At 33.9% G+C, this 18298-nt stretch overlaps 2 protein-coding genes across 2 annotated transcripts; both read right to left on the reverse strand.

Moving 5' to 3' along the window:
- Positions 1-1495: 1495 nt before the first annotated feature.
- LOC116105739 (NAD(P)H:quinone oxidoreductase-like) lies at positions 1496-4414 on the reverse strand. Its single transcript, XM_031392152.1, has 3 exons — positions 4155-4414; positions 3861-4052; positions 1496-2037 (listed from the first exon to the last, which is right to left on the reverse strand). Exons 1-3 carry the CDS (start codon positions 4252-4254, stop codon positions 1727-1729), a joined length of 603 nt encoding a protein of 200 aa, XP_031248012.1. The 5' UTR covers positions 4255-4414; the 3' UTR covers positions 1496-1726.
- Positions 4415-14966: 10552 nt separating this feature from the next.
- On the reverse strand, positions 14967-17907 carry LOC116105773 (NAD(P)H:quinone oxidoreductase-like). Its single transcript, XM_031392189.1, has 3 exons — positions 17788-17907; positions 16949-17140; positions 14967-15729 (listed from the first exon to the last, which is right to left on the reverse strand). The coding sequence occupies exons 1-3, from the start codon at positions 17882-17884 to the stop codon at positions 15419-15421; spliced, it is 600 nt and encodes a 199-aa protein (XP_031248049.1). The 5' UTR covers positions 17885-17907; the 3' UTR covers positions 14967-15418.
- Between the last annotated feature and the right edge of the window lie 391 nt (positions 17908-18298).

Raw genomic sequence — 18298 nt, forward strand, 5'->3', positions numbered from 1 at the left:
GTTTTTTATTTGTTTGACAGGAATTGATTGTGAATGGGTTTTTGTTTGATTTGTGTAAAAAGGGATGATGTTTTGCGTTAATGGTGTGAATGAGTTTTTGTTTGATCTGTGTAGAAGAGGATGCTCTTTTGCGTTAATGGTGTGAATGGGTTTTTGTTTGATCTGTGTAAAAGAGAATGCTTTTTGCGTTAATGGATACAGAAAATGCTTTTTGTTTGATCTGTGTAGAAGAGGATGCTCTTTTGCGTTAATGGTGTGAATGGGTTTTTGTTTGATCTGTGTAAAAGAGAATGCTTTTTGCGTTAATGGATACAGAGAATGCTTTTTTTTTATCTGTGTGGAAGAGGATGATCTTTTGCATTAATGGGGTGAATGTGTTTTTGTTTGATCTGTGTAGAAGAGAATGCTTTTTGCGTTAATAGATTGTTGAATGGGTTTTTGTTTTGTTTTATTTGGATTTTGTTTTATTTGGTATTTGGAATGGGTTTTGTTTTTATTTGCCATTTGGCACACGCATGTGAATGGGTTTAATTTGGCATCTGGCATATGATTGTAATCAGTTGTTTAACTACAGACATGCTTCACTCTGCAATGTTATCGAGAGAACCTTTGGTATTTTGAAAAGACGGTTTCGTATTCTAAATGGAATGAACAATTACCCGTTGGACAAACAAGGGAAGATTGTTATGGCATGTTATGTACTTCATAATTTTATTAGAATGTACAATATGGACGACCATATCTTCGAACAAACCAATAATAGTATGGGTAATGAGCAAGTAAATTGTGATTATTAAAATGGGGCAGAATATGGCCGAAATGGAGAAGGACCGAGTCAACCGGACAACATGACGATTATACGGGATAACATAACGAATGCACTGTGGGTGGCACAGTGGACCATGTTTTAGTTGTTAATGGAGTATACGTGTAATAATGATTGTAAGGGTTGATAATTAGTACTTTTGTTATATATGTATTAATGTAGTGTTTTTAAACAGTTGGATTAATACTTGAAATTAATATGAGTTTTTGTTTTTTAATATATACGGGTGACAAAATTACCAATAAAATATTTAATATTATTAAAATGTAATTTGATAAGTTATATATATATAATAATACATTATTTTAACAAAATGCAACAAAATATTATATTAATAAATCATTTATAAAAAAAATATATTAATAAAATATTCAACACAAATATCAAGGTCAAAATACTCTACCAAACACATATCCTGCAAATCCTATTCTTGTAATGATAACCCTATCCAACTATCCAATACTATCCCCAAAATCATATCCAAAATAATAAACCAAAAACACCCTTGTTTATTCTTAGAAACAGCATCAAGAAAAAAAAAAAATTATCCAGTCAAACATCAAGCTATGTCATACATGACAAACAACTGGGATTTTATTTACACATTAAGAAACAGAAGAAATAGTGCACAGCAAGCTGGTAAAAAAAAAAAAAAAAAAAATTATCCAGTCAAACATCAAGCTATGTCATACATGACAAACAACTGGGATTTTATTTACACATTAAGAAACAGAAGAAATAGTGCACAGCAAGCTGGTACAAAATACAAATGTTTATGAAAAACTCGAACATCACACAGTTTGGCCAAAAGAATATTTAAATTAAGGTTTTGATGCTGCAATAAAATCCCGAATGAATCACATTTCAAAGTATACATGACTTGCACAGCTCCAATGCATCCTAAATATAGCCTTTACCTTGGAGGCGCAAGGTAAAGGCCTTTAAGGCAAGAAGGACTGCTTTTAATTGTTCCTTGGATTGTTCATCAATCAAGTTGCCATCACTATCGAATTTGGCAGGAGGCTGGAATGCATTCAAGAAGAATTCAGGTTTATTAATGAAATGAAGATCAAGATAAACTCCAATTTGGCGAAGGTGATATTGTGCTCGTCCCCCTCCAAAGCCTCCGCCAGCACTTACAATAGCAGCAGCTTTATCAGCCCAAACATTTGGTGGTCTGGATGCCCAATCAATTGCATTCTTCAGAGGACCTTGAGGAGATGAAAGCAACACTTACATAAAACTTTATTGTTTGTTGATACAAAATCCTAACAAGAAGACTAAAATATATCAAATTATAACTGTTTCTATGGTCAATTGTACTTTAAACTTCGAAATCAAAATTACAGTTACACATCCAACAAACCGTCTATGTCAGGGAAATATGCATGAACATTAATAGTTGAACAAATGATACTTAACTATTTGAAGTATGCATTTACAAGCTGTATACAGTCATTTTTTTCAACCCTAAAGTCAAAAAGTAACAGAAAATTGACTAAAGCATCATAATCTTTTCAAATTTCCCATGAAGCACTACCTAAAATTGAATATATCTCTAAGTACAACACTAGATGTGTAAGCCACCCATCTTAATAGAGTATCAAGTTCGAAAAATCAATAACAAGAGCACTGTAAATCATTTCTTGACGAAAGATTCACACATCCAGCTTTCTGTCTTACTAAACAATCTGAATTAAACATCAGTTCGTAGCACATTCCTCATAATTTTCAATATCATGAACAAAGCCAAAGAAAACAATATCTTGTTTCATCATTTCCAAATTTTAATATATATAACAAGTAGTTGCCAATGGCAGAAATAATATCAGACACCAATAGCTCAGCTTGATAATACATTTTCCCCATCTAATAATTCAATACCCTAGGAACAATCCCCCTTCCAGCTGTTGAACTTAAGTATGGTACACACAAGTTAATGGTAATGAACACACTAATTTGGGAAATGATATTTGAATCTAAGTAATTGATTAAGAATTCTAGTTATCAGAATTCACTGGTTTTAGTTATAAAAGCCAAGGTTTTTAAACTTTTAAGGAACATTGTTTTACTTATATTTCTACTAATAAAAGCTGATTCAATAATAGCTTTACTTACTAAAACTCTACTATTTATCCGAGGATAAGAATACACAATCACAACAAAATGCTTAAGTATTTTTGTACAAATATGGTTCATTGTTTTTAAAATACTTATCCATTGTGAATTAAGGTGTTGTATATAATATTTAAGTTCATACATCCTTAGATTACATAGATATAATCCAAGTCATGCAAATTAGTTTTATGAGTAATCATGTGGTGACTCACAAATTAAAGTTACTCAACTCATAAGCCAACTCATTGAGTTATAATCATTACCAAGACAACACGATTCCCAATTAAAGGTCAATGGTATCCTCGTGACTTTCCTCACAATTTACTATTACAGATTAAGAAATACAAGTCATCCATACATGTGAAGACCCAAAATATCACGCACAAGGCCCCATCAAATGATGACAAAGAACCCAACTCAGGATATGGTCCTAATGGCACAAATTTGATACCTTGCCCACTCACTTGCAACTTCCAACTAGAACCCACAATGTGTCTTTAATAAAAGAAGATATTATGCCCTCCACTCCTACTTTCTTGTTTAATCTTTGTTCCTCCTCGTGATACTTTAAAAGAATTAACTTCATTATAGGAAACTTCTATCCAACTTACTCTATTAGTTTCAAACTTCAGTAAAAAGAAAGCTCTCATAAATTTCTGAAAACAAACCAAAATCTCTCTTAATATTTGTCAGAATGCTCCCGTTTTAAGTTTTATAAATTTGCATAAAGCTGGAATCTCCTATAAGTCAAGAACTCTCTTAGGAATTTAAACAAACACCTCATAAACTAAATGAACTTTTCCTTCTACATTAAAAAAAAAAAAAAAAAAAAAAATTCCCATTTCACAGCAGACAAAATCATTGCAAAAAAAAAAAAAATAATAATAATATAGGCGAAGGGGTATCAAGAGAGTACCAGAAACAGAGTAATTATACTCAGGAGAAGCAAAGAGATAACAATCAGCCTGAAGAATCTTTTGACGAAACGCTTCAACAACGGGAGGATAAGTTCCATTAACTTCGAGATCAGTATTGAGCATTGGCAATGGCGCAATGTCGACGTACTCTATCTCCATGCCCTTCACGGAGTCCTTCACCAATTGCATAGCTTTAATTTAAGAAATCCATGATTTGTCAGAAGAAACTCAACATAACACAACCCAGAAAGCTTATAAAGGATACGGGAAAGAGAGAGAGAGAGAGAGGAGACCAGAGCGAATGAGGCCGCGGTTGAAGGAGGCTTTACGAAGAGACCCACAAAGAGCCGCCACTTTTATCACTGGTTGTTGTGCTGCTACCACTGCCTCCATTTCTTTCTCTGCTTCTCTACTTGTCTGTGCTCTGGATTTATGGATTATGGCTGTTCAAATTTGGTTAATGTTTCATGTCTATTTTACAGTTTTTGCCGGAAATGACAAGAAGGAAATTACATATTCACCCCTGTCCAAGACTTAAGAACACTATCGCCCTTTGTCTTTTGAAGAGGGTGACCTCAAACTTGAAAAACTAACACTTATCCCTGCCAACTCCAAAAATTTCCAGGTACACCCTTTGCCGTAAGCTTCTGTAGTTAGATTAGACGGAGGACTTGAGTTGACCCCTAAAATAAAATACCCTTGATTTTATTTAAAATTTTACATTTTCTTTTTAAAAAATAAAATGAAAAAAAAACAAAAACAAAAAAAAACTCTTAGAAAATATATTTTAAATATATAATTATTTATGAAAATGTATTTATATATATTTTTAAGTTTTTAGATAATTTTTTAACTGTTTTAATTTTCTTTTAAATGTTAAATTGTTTTATTATTATGATTTATTTTAATATATAGAATTTAAAAGTAACATTTTTTCCATTATTTTTGTATATTTTAGTTTATATAGATTAAAAGTTAAAAAGAAATAAAAATTTCGGTTTTACCACTCTCTTTATGCATTTTAACGGCTGAAAATTAATTGTAATTTGTAAGGGATGTAAGTGACTATTTCTAAAGTTGATGGAGGTAACTGGATTTTCAAATTGTAAAGGAAATAACCCTTTTGAAAATTAACAATGTCAACTTCTTCCCGGTTATCTTTAGTGTCTAATTTTGAAAAAAAAGTAATAACACACTTACAAAGTTGACTAGACCCTAACTCTAATGATTATTGATGTGTCATTAGCATATTAATTATAACAAGAACAATATTATTGCACATAATCCTATAATTCTTTGTAGTGGTGACTCATCAACAATTACCATAGTTGAAATTCCAAATTTTTATATATAACATTATTGTTTTGAAAATTGGTGGTGATGTTAATTTCTTAAACTAGTGATGGAATTGTCTTAAAATTTTGGAGTTTGATGTTGGACTTTAATTCTTACAATGATTTATGTCTAGTCAAAGTTGTGGCAAAACCCTTTTTTTTTTTTTTTTTTGGTAACATTAAGGTTTTACTTTAAAGTTGGGAGTGACTTGATATTTTCCAAATTTAAGGGGTTACATTTTACGTCATAGAAACGGGATGATAATGTAATTTCTCACTAGTGACAATATTAGAAAAGATGACGCTCGATGCGCTGAACGGTTCTAGAGAAAGGTGGGAGTGGGACAGCGCATTTTGAAAGGGTAGATAACGAGACTTTCCCTGAGTTTTCTGAAACTNATGGGCCGGGGCGGAACCTATCCCAGCCCCGGCCCGTCCTCGAATTTCGGGGCCAATCTTGGGCTCGATCCCGACCCAAAAGCCCGAACGATTGGGTGAAAATCCGCCGTGTTCGGGTCGGATCAGGGTTGGTCCCCGTGGGGCTGGGCTTTGTGCCCATCCCTAGGCTTGGAGTCTTTGTGTTAGGAACTTGCATGATTATGATGAGAGTATTGTGAAAAGGTCCATGCGTTCAAAGAGAAGACCTGCATGGGCAACTGATTATAATTAGAGTATTATTAGTATTTTATTCAGCTATTAGTATTTTATTCAATATGGAAGAATTTTAGGAATTGTAGTCAATAAAGAATTGGATTCTATCATTATGCAGGAGTCCTTTTGTAGTAGGAAAGAGTTAAGGTGTCAGGCTATATAAGCCTAAAAGAACTTTATGCTTAAGATAATAAAATTGATAAACTTCTTCTTCAACCTTCGTTCTTGGAGGCCCTATTCCTCGTATAAATAGAATCTCTTTTCTCCATATCGTTCAGAATATCTTCTTCCCTAACATTGGTGCTCTCGTTCCCTTCCATGGCCGACAGTTCCAAACTTCGCTCCCTAGATGACACTGTTAGCCAACTTTCGAGTTAGCAGTCTACCTTGGTAGCCAAATTGGATTCGTTTGAAGACTTCTTGAAGACTGTTGCGGTGCAATTATCAATTCTCTCTTCATAGTTTGCGCAACATCAACAAACCCTATAGAAACATGCTGATACATCTATGGCTGCGGCCAATGGTTCCGTGGGCGATGGAGATTACACGGGTACGGGTTCTCTGGGTAGCGGAGATTTTGCTGGTTCTACTCCTTCGTTTAAGCCCTTTCGTTTGGAGGTACCTCGTTTTGATGGTGTTAATCCGAAGGGCTAGATCTTCAAAGCAGAGTGCTTTTCTTAATTATCATTCGACTCTAGAGGATCAGCGGCTTGCAATTTCCAGCGGCACGGGCTCAACTGGCAATTCCGGGGAGGCCTCCTCCTCCGCAGTCTCATCCTTATAAGCAAGAAAAATTTGGCCTTACAACGATGGCCCCGATGGAACCTCTCATCATAGTTGAAGCAAAGGCCACGGTCGGGACGCTCCTGCATTTGAGCTGTCGTGAGCTGTTTTAACGGGAAGGAACTTGGTGCTGGTGTAACGGGGGTGGGCGATCGCAGAACAGAAATTGGCGTAGGCAAAAGGGGAGGTAGAGTCGAGCTAGATCCTGAACCCGAGCGATTGGCCACCCAAGGACACGACACAGGCGGGTGAAGGTGTTGTGCAATCATGGAATTTGTCTTCCTGTAGTTTTGCAAGGCCAAAGGCTTGTAGGAGTGGCGAAGGGCGAGATGAGCGGACTCCACGCTGTATTTTTGGTTTCAAGCCAAATAAAACAACTCAAAAGACAGGTGTCATAGAGGCCGGAAACCTGAGTCAAAAGTTCCTCAAAGAGGACTAATAATCTGTACTGAACCACGCTGGGTGAGCTTGAATAATTGGCCTGTAAAATCGACACTTGGACTTGCATTATCTGAGAAAAATCTTTGATTATGTGGGCACAAAGACAACTTAAAACATAACTCTTTCTTTAATTTGATTTGGTAATGTCACATGTGAAAGAAGGCTGCTTTGGAGCTGCCGAATCTTCTCAGGAAGTTGAAATGAAAACCTAAGTATTATCCTTTAAGATTTTGTCTATGTGCATGTTTTTTTGATGAATAATTTGGGCTATGTTTGGCTTGTTATTTTATTCATATTTTGGACCCGATTCTTCATATAGCGTTTGTTTTATTATTTACATAACCCTGTCCTGATAATTCAATCCGACAACTATCCTGACAAATTTTTTTTACCGTTACAGTTTGCTTTTTCACTTTTTCACTTTTCTTCACTGCATCTTCACGCTTCACCATTTCACTTTCTCATTCTCAGTATACTACCAGCTTCGTGCTTCACTTCTCAGTTCGCATTACTGTTTTCAGTGCTTCACTTTCAGGATCCAATCACCACCATTTCAGTTTTTTTGATAATCCATTACCAGGTTCAGTGCTTCACTTCCCAGTTTGCCTTACCACCATTTCACTTTCTAGTATCCAGTGGCAGCTTCAGTGCTCACTTCTCAGTTCTCACCGTGAACCTACAAGTCCTCTGTCACAAACCCCATCTAACCCAACGTGAACCCACCGTCAACCCACCACCGTCAACCTGCAATGCCTCGTCACAAACCCACCGCGAACCCACTTCAGATCCCAACCGTGAACCTGGAAATAGATCTGTCACAAACAAAACCACCGTGACAGATCTGTCACACACAACCCACCATGACCCGATTTGTCAAACAAACCCACCGTGACAGATCTGTCACACACAAACCCACCATGACCCGATTTGTACACACGAACCCACCGTGACCCGATCCTTTGCAACCCAACCACGAACCCACCGTGACCAATCCTTTGCAACCCAACCATCGTGACCCGATCTACCCACAACGAATCCACCGTGACCGATTTGTCACACACGAACCCACCGTGACCCGATCCTTTGCAACCCAACACGCACACACCGTGACACATCCTTTGCAACCCAACCATCGTGACCCGATCTACCCACAACGAATCCACCGTGAACCGATCCTTTGCAAACAACCACAGTGACCCGATCTATCCACAATGAACCCATCGTGACGATCTTCGCAACCCCACCACCGTGACCCGATCTATCCAAACGAACCCACCACGACTCGATCCTCGCAAACCGACACCTCCCTCTGGATCAAACCCACCTCAGATGTTGTTTACGTTTTTTATTTGTTGACAGGAATTGATTGTGAATGGTTTTTGTTTGATTGTGTGAAAAAGGGATGATGTTGTGTAATGGTGTGAATGAGTTTTTGTTTGATCTGTGTAGAAGAGGAGTCTTTTGCGTTAATGGTGTGAATGGGTTTGTTTGATCTGTGTAAAGAGAAGCTTTTGCGTTAATGGATACAGAGAATGCTTTTTTTTTATCTGTGTGGAAGAGGATGATCTTTGCATTAAGGGGTGAATGTGTTTTTTGTTGATCTGTGTAGAAGAGAATGCTTTTTGGTTAATAGATTGTTGAATGGTTTTGTTTTGTTTTATTTGGATTTTGTTTTATTGGTATTTGGAATGGGTTTTGTTTTTATTGCCATTTGGCACACGCATGTGAATGGGTTTAATTTGGCATCTGGCATATGATTGAATCAGTTGTTTAACTAAGACATGCTTCACTCTGCAATGTTATCGAGAGAACCTTTGGTATTTTGAAAAGACGGTTTCGTATTCTAAATGGAATGAACAATTACCCGTTGGACAAACAAGGGAAGATTGTTATGGCATGTTATGTACTTCATAATTTTATTAGAATGTACAATATGGACGACCATATCTTGAACAAACCAATAATGTATGGGTAATGAGCAAGTATTGTGATTATTAAAATGGGGCAGAATATGGCCGAAATGGAGAAGGACCGAGTCAACGACAACATGACGATTATACGGGATAACATAACGAATGCACTGTGGGTGGCACAGTGGACCATGTTAGTTGTTAATGGAGTATACGTGTAATAATGATTGTAAGGGTTGATAATTAGTACTTTTGTATATATGTATTAATGTAGTGTTTAAAACGTTGGATTAATAATGAAATTATATGAGTTTTTGTTTAATATATACGGGTGACAAAATTACCAATAAAAATAATATTATTAAAATGTAATTTGATAAGTATATATATATAATAATACATTATTTTCAAATGCAACAAAATATTATATTAATAAATCATTTATAAAAAAATATATTAATAAAATATTCAACACAATATCAAGGTCAAAATACTCTACCAAACACATATCCTGCAAATCCTATTCTTGTAATGATAACCCTATCCAACTATCCATACTATCCCCAAAATCATATCCAAAATAATAAACCAAAAACACCTTGTTTATTCTTAGAAACAGCATCAAGAAAAAAAAAAAAAAAATTATCCAGTCAAACATCAAGCTATGTCATACATGACAAACAACTGGGATTTTATTTAACATTAAGAAACAGAAGAAATAGTGCACAGCAAGCTGGTAAAAATACAAATGTTATGACAAACTCGAACATCACACGGTTTAGCAAAAGAATATTTAAATAAAGGTTTTGATGCTGCAATAAAATCCCAAATGAATCACATTTCAAAGTATACATGACTTGCACAGCTCCAATGCATCCTAAATATAGCCTTTACCTTGGAGGCGCAGGTAAAGGCCTTTAAGGCAAGAAGGACTGCTTTTAATCGTTCCTTGGATTGTTCATCAATCAAGTTGCCATCACATCGAATTTTGCAGGAGGCTGGAATGCATTCAAGAAGAATTCAGGTTTATTAATGAATGAAGATCAAGATAAACTCCAATTTGGCGAAGGTGATATTGTGCTGTCCCCCTCCAAAGCCTCCGCCAGCACTTACAATAGCAGCAGCTTATCAGCCCAAACATTTGGTGGTCTGGATGCCCAGTCAATTGCATTCTTCAGAGGACCTTGAGGAGATGAAAGCAACACTACATAAAACTTTATTGTTTGTTGATACAAATCCTAACAAGAAGACTAAAATATATCAAATTATAACTGTTTCTATGGTCAGTTGTACTTTAAACTTCGAAATCAAAATTACAGTTACACATCCAACAAACCGTCTATGTCAGGGAATATAATATGAAACATAATAGTTGAAGAAATGATACTTAACTATTTGAAGTATGCATTTACAAGCTGTATACAGTCATTTTTTTCATCTAAAGTCAACAAGTACCAGAAAATTGACTAAAGCATCATAATCTTTTCAAATTTCCCATTAAGCACTACCTAAAATTGAATATATCTCTAAGTACAACACTAGATGTGTAAGCACACCATCTTAATAGAGTATCAAGTTCGAAAAATCAATAACAAGAGCACAGTAAATCATTTCTTGACAAAGATTCACACATCCAGCTTTCTGTCTTACTAAACAATCTGAATTAAACATCAGTTCGTAGCACATTCCTCATATTTTCAATATCATGAACAAAGCCAAAGAAAACAATATCTTGTTTCATCATTTCCAAATTTAATATATAACAAGTAGTTGCCAATGGCAGAAATAATATCAGACACCAATAGCTCAGCTTAATAATACATTTTCCCCATCAATAATTCAATACCCTAGGAACAATCCCCCTTCCAGCTGTTGAACTTAGTATGGTACACACAAGTTAATGGTAATGAACACTAATTTGGGAAATGATATTTGAATCAAGTAATTGATTAAGAATTCTAGTTTCAGAATTCACTGGTTAGTTATAAAAGCCAAGGTTTTTAAACTTTTAAGGAACATGTTTACTTATTTCTACTAATAAAAGCTGATATACTATAGCTTTACTTACTAAAACTCTACTATTTATCCGAGGATAAGAATACCAATCACAACAAATGCTTAAGTATTTTTGTACATATGGTTCATGTTTAAAATACTATCCATTGTGAATTAGGTGTTGTATATAATATTTAAGTTCATACATCCTTAGATTACATAGATATAATCCAAGTCATGCAAATTAGTTTTATGAGTGTATCATGTGGGACTACAAATTAAAGTTACTCAACTCATAAGCCAACCATTGAGTTATAATCATTACCAAGACAACACCTCCAATTAAAGGTCAATGGTATCCTCGTGACTTTCCTCACAATTTACTATTACAGATTAAGAAATACAAGTCATCCATACATGTGAAGACCCCAAATATCACGCACAAGGCCCCATCAAATGATGCAAGAACCCAACTCAGGATATGGTCCTAATGGCACAAATTTGATACCTTGCCCACTCCCTGCAACTTCCAACTAGAACCCACAATGTGTCTTTAATAAAAGAAGATATTATGCCCTCCACTCCTACTTTCTTGTTTAATCTTTGTTCCTCCTCGTGATACTTTAAAAGAATAACTTCCTTATAGGAAACTTCCATCCACTTACTATTAGTTTCAAACTCCGTAAAAAGAAAGCTCTCATAAATTTCTGAAAACAAACCAAATCTCTCTTAAATTTGTCAGAGCTCCCGTTTTAAGTTTTATAAATTTGCATAAAGCTGGTCTCTATAAGTCACGAACTCTCTTAGGAATTTAAACAAAACATCATAAACTAAATGAACTTTTCCTTACATTAAAAAAAAAAAAAAAAAAAAAATTCCCATTTCACAGCAGACAAAATCATTGCAAAAAAAAAAAAATAATAATAAAAGGCGAGGGGTTCAAGAGAGTACCAGAAACGAGTAATTATACTCAGGAGAAGCAAAGAGATAACATCAGCCTGAAGATCTTTTGACGAACGCTTCAACAACGGGGGATAAGTTCCATTAACTTCGAGATCAGTATTGGCATTGGCAATGGCGCAATGTCGACGTACTCTATCTCCATGCCCTTCACGGAGTCCTTCACCAATTGCATAGCTTTAATTTAGAATCATGATTTGTCAGAAGAAACTCAACATAACAACAGAACGTTATAGGATACGGGGAGAGAGAGAGAGGAGGAGAGCCAGAGCGAATGGCCGCGGTTGGAGGCTTTACGAAGAGACCCACAAGAGCCGCCACTTTTATCATGGTGTGTGTGCTACCATGCTCCATTCTCCTTTTCTCACGTCTGCTGCTTCGGATTATGGTGGCTGTTACAGAATTGGTTAATGTCGTTTCATATTTTCAGTTTTTGCGAGATGACAAGAAGGAAATACATATTCCCTGTCCCGCTTAAGAACATACGCCTTTGTTTTGAAAGGGTGACCTCAAAATTGAAAAACTAACAATTATCCTGCCAAATCCAGAAAATTCCAGGTACCCCCTTGCTGTAAGCTTCTGTGGTTAAAATTGGATGGAGGACTAGAGTTGACCCCTAAAACCAAAATACCTTGATTTTATTTAAAATTTTACATTTTCTTTTTAAAAAATAAATGAAAAAAAAACAAAAACAAAAAAAAACTCTTAGAAAATATATTTTAAATATATAATTATTTATGAAAATGTATTTATATATTTTTAAGTTTTTAGATAATTTTTTAACTGTTTTAATTTTCTTTTAAATGTTAAATTGTTTTATTATTATGATTTATTTTAATATAGAATTTAAAAGTAACATTTTTTCCAATATTTTGTATATTTTAGTTTATATAGAAAAAGTTAAAAAGAAATAAAAATTTCGGTTTTACCACTTCTTAGCATTTTAACGGCTGAAAATTAATTGTAATTTGTAAGGGATGTAAGTGAATATTTCTAAAGTTGATGAGGGTAACTGGATTTTCAAATTGTAAAGAAGGCAAAGTACCCTTGAAATATACCCTTTTGAGAATTAAATAGTTATGAAGTTCTTTACCGTTAGTCTTTAGTGTATCTTAATTTAAAAAAAAAAGTATATAACACACACATTACAGAACACATAAGACTAACCCTAGACATAGTTATTGATGGTCATTAGCATTAATTTAACAAGAACAATATTATTGCATAATCCTATAATTCTTTGTAGTGGTGACTCATCCACAATACCATAGTTGAAATTCAAATTTTTATATAAACATTATGTGTTTGAAATTGGTGGTGATGTTAATTCTTAACTAGTGATGGTGTCTTAAAATTGGTATTTTTCTTTGATTGGCTTCATTTACAATGATTTATGTCTAGTCAAAGTTGTGGCAAAAACCCTTTTTTTTTTGTGGTAACATTAAGTTTCTTTGAACAGTGGGAGTCGATGAATATTTTCCAAATTTAAGGGGGTTCACGTCTAGTAGCAACGGATGATAATGTAATTCTACACAGTACAACTATTAGAAAGATGACGCTCGAGCGCCTGAAGCGCGGAGACTAGATGAGAAGGTGGAGGGGACAGCGATTTTGAAAGGGTAGATAACGAGACTTTCGAGTTTCTGAAACTATTTGGACCCCACAGATTTTAGAGATTCATATCACCTCTGATGTTTTAGAAAACATCAATTACTACCTCTCTCTTTGTCTATCAAGCGTGCTCAAGAGGTTAAAAAAACATCTTTCCCTAATCGATGCATATTATCAAACGTTTTATTACTTATTTAATATAGTTTACAAGAGTTAGTTTTTATGTTTATCATTCTCTCTTTTTCAAACTTGATTTTTTTTTTTTTCTTGAAAAAAAAAATTGTAATCAGAATACAATACTAATCTAAAGTTCTAACTACCATTATAAATCATGGGATCCCACATGATTGGAACTCAATACACCCAGCAAGCAAAACGTGGGCATAATGAGAACTATACATTCTACCCTCTCTAGTAAAATTTATGACAATTATACATTTTAAAATCAATTCTTTTTAGATATTTGAAATTCAACAAAAATCATCATATTTACTATTGATCCTTGAAGATCTCTTAAGTATTTACTTAAATAATGAAATCTTTTATATTTAAACATAAAGTTTGAAAAACCAAAGTACATGGTTGAATGGCTTTTACGCATTTGCATATGTAGCAGTGCATTGAGAAATATAAACAAATGAAGCATTTGCATTTCCTTTTCATTGAGAATGGCATCCGAGGTTTCTTCCTTTACTATTTTAATAATATATAAAAACAAATACAACCAATAAAAGCACTGTGTTGGTTGACATCATAGATCTAAACATTCACTTAATTTTTTAATTAGCTTTTTTATTCAAATTGAAGCATCATTCACGCCTCTTCATCTGACAATTGTATTGGTTTTGGTGCGGTTTTCAATAAGTTGACCAATTCATTTGGAGAATAAATCGTCCTTATTAATACCTCAATATTGATCTTGAAGAACCATTTCATTAGCCTTACTAAAATCAGGGAGAAAATGGCAAAGGAGTTTTGTCTAACATTGCTGCTAAAATCTTGGGAGTTTTGGGACCTCTGACTGTCCAAGAAATCAGGAACATCAAGTTTTTGACTGTTTTAATCCAAAGGAATGGTGGAGAATATATGATAATAATGGCGAAACAACAGAAATGACAGAACTTCTTTAATTTCCAAGTTAAATATCGAGTATTGTCCCAATCTGACTATCATGCCACTGTTCCCTCTATAGAGGAACTGGTTTTGCGGGAAACCAGCTTGAAGCCACTACAACAGACAATGATGTTGATATCTTCCTCCACCTTCTCTGAAAATTAAAATCTCTGATAATAGAAGACTGTTGCAATCTTGACTCGTTTATTAACAAGTACGAAAAACAATGGGAAGGCCATACCAGCCTATCCTACGTTTCCTGAATTAGCGTCGCTTCCAAAAGGGATTCAACATGTTACCGCTCTGAAGCATCTCCAGATTAATGATTGTCCTTGTTTAATTACTCTTCCAGAAGGGATGCAATTAGAGTACTTAGATATCAGGGATTGTCCGCAACTGTTAGAAAGATGCGAAAACAACATGGATGTTGAATGGCCAAAATTTGCTCATCCCAAATATTTCCATTGATGGCCTGTGAATTCAAAAAGATGGCTGCTACAAAATTAAATTAAGGACGTTCCTTTACTTCAACAGGTTCGTACATATTTTTTTTTTCTCCTCAAGTCTTTCTTATTATTCCTCTTCTTCAATTTCCTAAAAGCCACAAATAGTTTAGTGCTATTTATTAATTTGGTCATTTTGAAGTTGGTGCACAAGAAATTCCTTGGCTTAGTCCCCCCAAGTAGTCTAAATTCAAATCATCAACATACAACTGACAAGCTCCATATCAATTGCCTTTTATTTTGCAGAGATAAGTATTTATTTCAAATGCTTGGTTTGGAGTCTCAATGAAAATGCATGCAAAGCTAGAAGAACGCCCTTCAGTTTTTCCTTCACCTCTGCATCAACCAACTTGCCATTGCTATCGAACTTTGAAGGAGACTGGAACACGTTCAAGAAGAACTCAGGCTTGTTTATGAAGTGAAGATCTACAAAAACCCCTATCTGCCGTAAATGATAATGTGATCGTGCCCCTCCGAAGCCACCGCTGGCGCTTAGGATGGCTGCAGCCTTGTCAGCCCAGCAGTTCGGTGGTCTTGATGCCCAGTCAATTGCATTCTTCAATGGTGCTGGGTGTAATAAATTGAAAGTGTATAAAAAATGTTTAGAAAGCAGAAGTTACAACCAAAACGCAATTACATGGTTGCTACATCATCCACTTTGAAACAAATTAATTCATGCTTTTTACTTAAAAGTTTATATATATAGTATTATTCTATTCTATATATAAATAGTTAGCTTAAATATTCTTTTTAATAGATGACGTTAGATTTTAAAATTTATATAATTTATCATACACACATCATCTATCTTACATATTTTTTTATTCTATATATTATATATTGATGAGGACATTTGTGCATACGATTTTATTATGAATTTGAATGGAACGAGTAAATAATTTGTAATATTGATTTCTTTTCTATTTTAATTTCATGTGTATAGTAAAAAAAAAAAAAAAGATGCTCCATCAAATATTGTCTGAAAAGTATTATTACATATAAGCGAGCGCCTCTTCCAATTAGATTTTCTGTTATTCTATGAAATGCTCAACGTAATTTAGTTACACAGTATAAAATGGATACAAAGTAAATAATATGTTCAATTATCATGTTCCTTTTTTAAAAGTTATAAAAGATATTTAATATAAATATAAAAGACTTTGAGTGGTATACTTTAGGTTATAGTTAAACAATATAATTCAAGCAATATTTATTTTTAATTCCACTGAATTTGATTCTTTGAATATTGTGTACGATTCAAAGAATAGTATGTCATTGGAAGAATGTTGATAATTTATCATTTACCTAATATCACCATATTCTATAAAAGATGTGTCACTAATAAAGAGAACCTTTTAATTTTTTTAATCCTTTTATTTTATTTTAGTCACTTTTGGGATTATGACTAATTCATTTAAGAAAACCACTTCCACATCCCTATCATGTTTACCTGAAAACATCTATGTATCATGCATATGTTACAACATCAGTAATATAACAACAAAAATGGTGTTTGTAAAATATGAAATATTAAAACATTAAATTAATGAATGCTAACATATAGAGATATGATTTACATATATATAGAGATATGATTTACATATATTAGGATTCAAAACAAATATAAATATGAACATTATTTTCATTTATGTAGTTATTCTTTGGTGTGGATATCTCTTAAAGTTTTTAACGTGTAAATATAGTCCTTTTTCTTTGTGTGTGTTCTTATATAAATGAAAATTAAATGTTTTATCATACAAATACAGCTAGTATTAATGCTTATTACCTGTGATGGAGTAATTGTATTCAGGTGAAGCAAAAAGGATGCTATCAGCTTCCAGAATTTTCTTTCTGAAAACCTCAACTACTGGTGGAAACGTTCCGTCAACTTCAAGATCAGTGTTCAGCATCGGCAATGGCGATATGTCTATGTATACTATTTCCATGCCTTTAATTGACTCCTTTGAAATCTCAATTGCTACAGCATCAACAGCCATGTCAAAACAAAGACACAAAGACATTCCATTAATTCACATATAATAATCTGTGAAAGATTAAGAAAACAGTCTATTTCAAGATGCTCCCCCTCATAGTATGATATCTTTAGTTTAGCTCACTGTTCTCTTCAGCATTTTTTATGGTGTTGGTTAAATTTTATTATCGACGATAAATTTTACCAGTCAGAAAGTTTAGTCAACCTCTTTTTTTTTTCTTCATTTTGGGTATCAAAAACTGTAAAAATAAAAAGATGGGTCAAACTTTTTCTTATAAAAAACTATATGAATTAGATTTACCTTTCAGCATCAATTGGAGTTAAGAAACTGGAATTAAGATTTAAAACAATATATATATATCTCGATGTATCTAAGAGGAACGAAATCTAAAATTAAATTCAGAAGGGACAAGTTAAAAAAAGGTATATAAATATTAAAAAAAACCAAATTAAAGAAAATTTTGTTTTGAGTGAGGTCAGCAGCCCCCACTCATTTGTTTGTGGCTCCGTCCCTAGTACCTAATTTTTTTTTGTTATTTTACCATTACCCTATATTATTCTTTTTTTTAAATTTAAAAGGCCTCGTAGTGATCTACAAATGTATATATGTATAAAAGGAGAGAAAAGATTACCGGAATGAATGAGGCTACGGTTGAAGGAGCCTTTGCGAACAGACCCACAAAGAGCTGCAACTTTGATCACTGGTTTGGCTGCTGCAACTGCCTCCATTTCTTAACTCTCTTTCTCTGCTTTCACCGATAGATGTAAGATGATGGTTCCAAGTGGAAGAAAATTATATATAGAGTAAATTGAAAACATTTTCATCAACTTTTTATGCGTGCTTCTTGTTAAAAATATATGAAAACCTGCAACTTGCACGCAGCCCTTAATTAATAATTAATGAACAATTTTCAAATTGAATAAGGGAGTTAAACTTTACTTAACATTATTAAAATGGGCGGCTGGGAGCTCAGCAATTTCTATTACGTATGCGATGAGGTCTTAAGCACCCTTACAAATTAACAAAACAAACTCAGGAACAGGGTTTTGTTCATTTAGTCACCATTTGAAATACTATTTGCTCTATATAATTAAATGTGACAAAAATAAAATTTAGTCACATCATATAGGATTCTCAAATCG

Source organism: Pistacia vera, unplaced genomic scaffold (assembly GCF_008641045.1).
Source record: "Pistacia vera cultivar Batoury unplaced genomic scaffold, PisVer_v2 Contig503, whole genome shotgun sequence".
In the NCBI taxonomy this organism is placed as follows: Eukaryota; Viridiplantae; Streptophyta; class Magnoliopsida; order Sapindales; family Anacardiaceae; genus Pistacia; species Pistacia vera.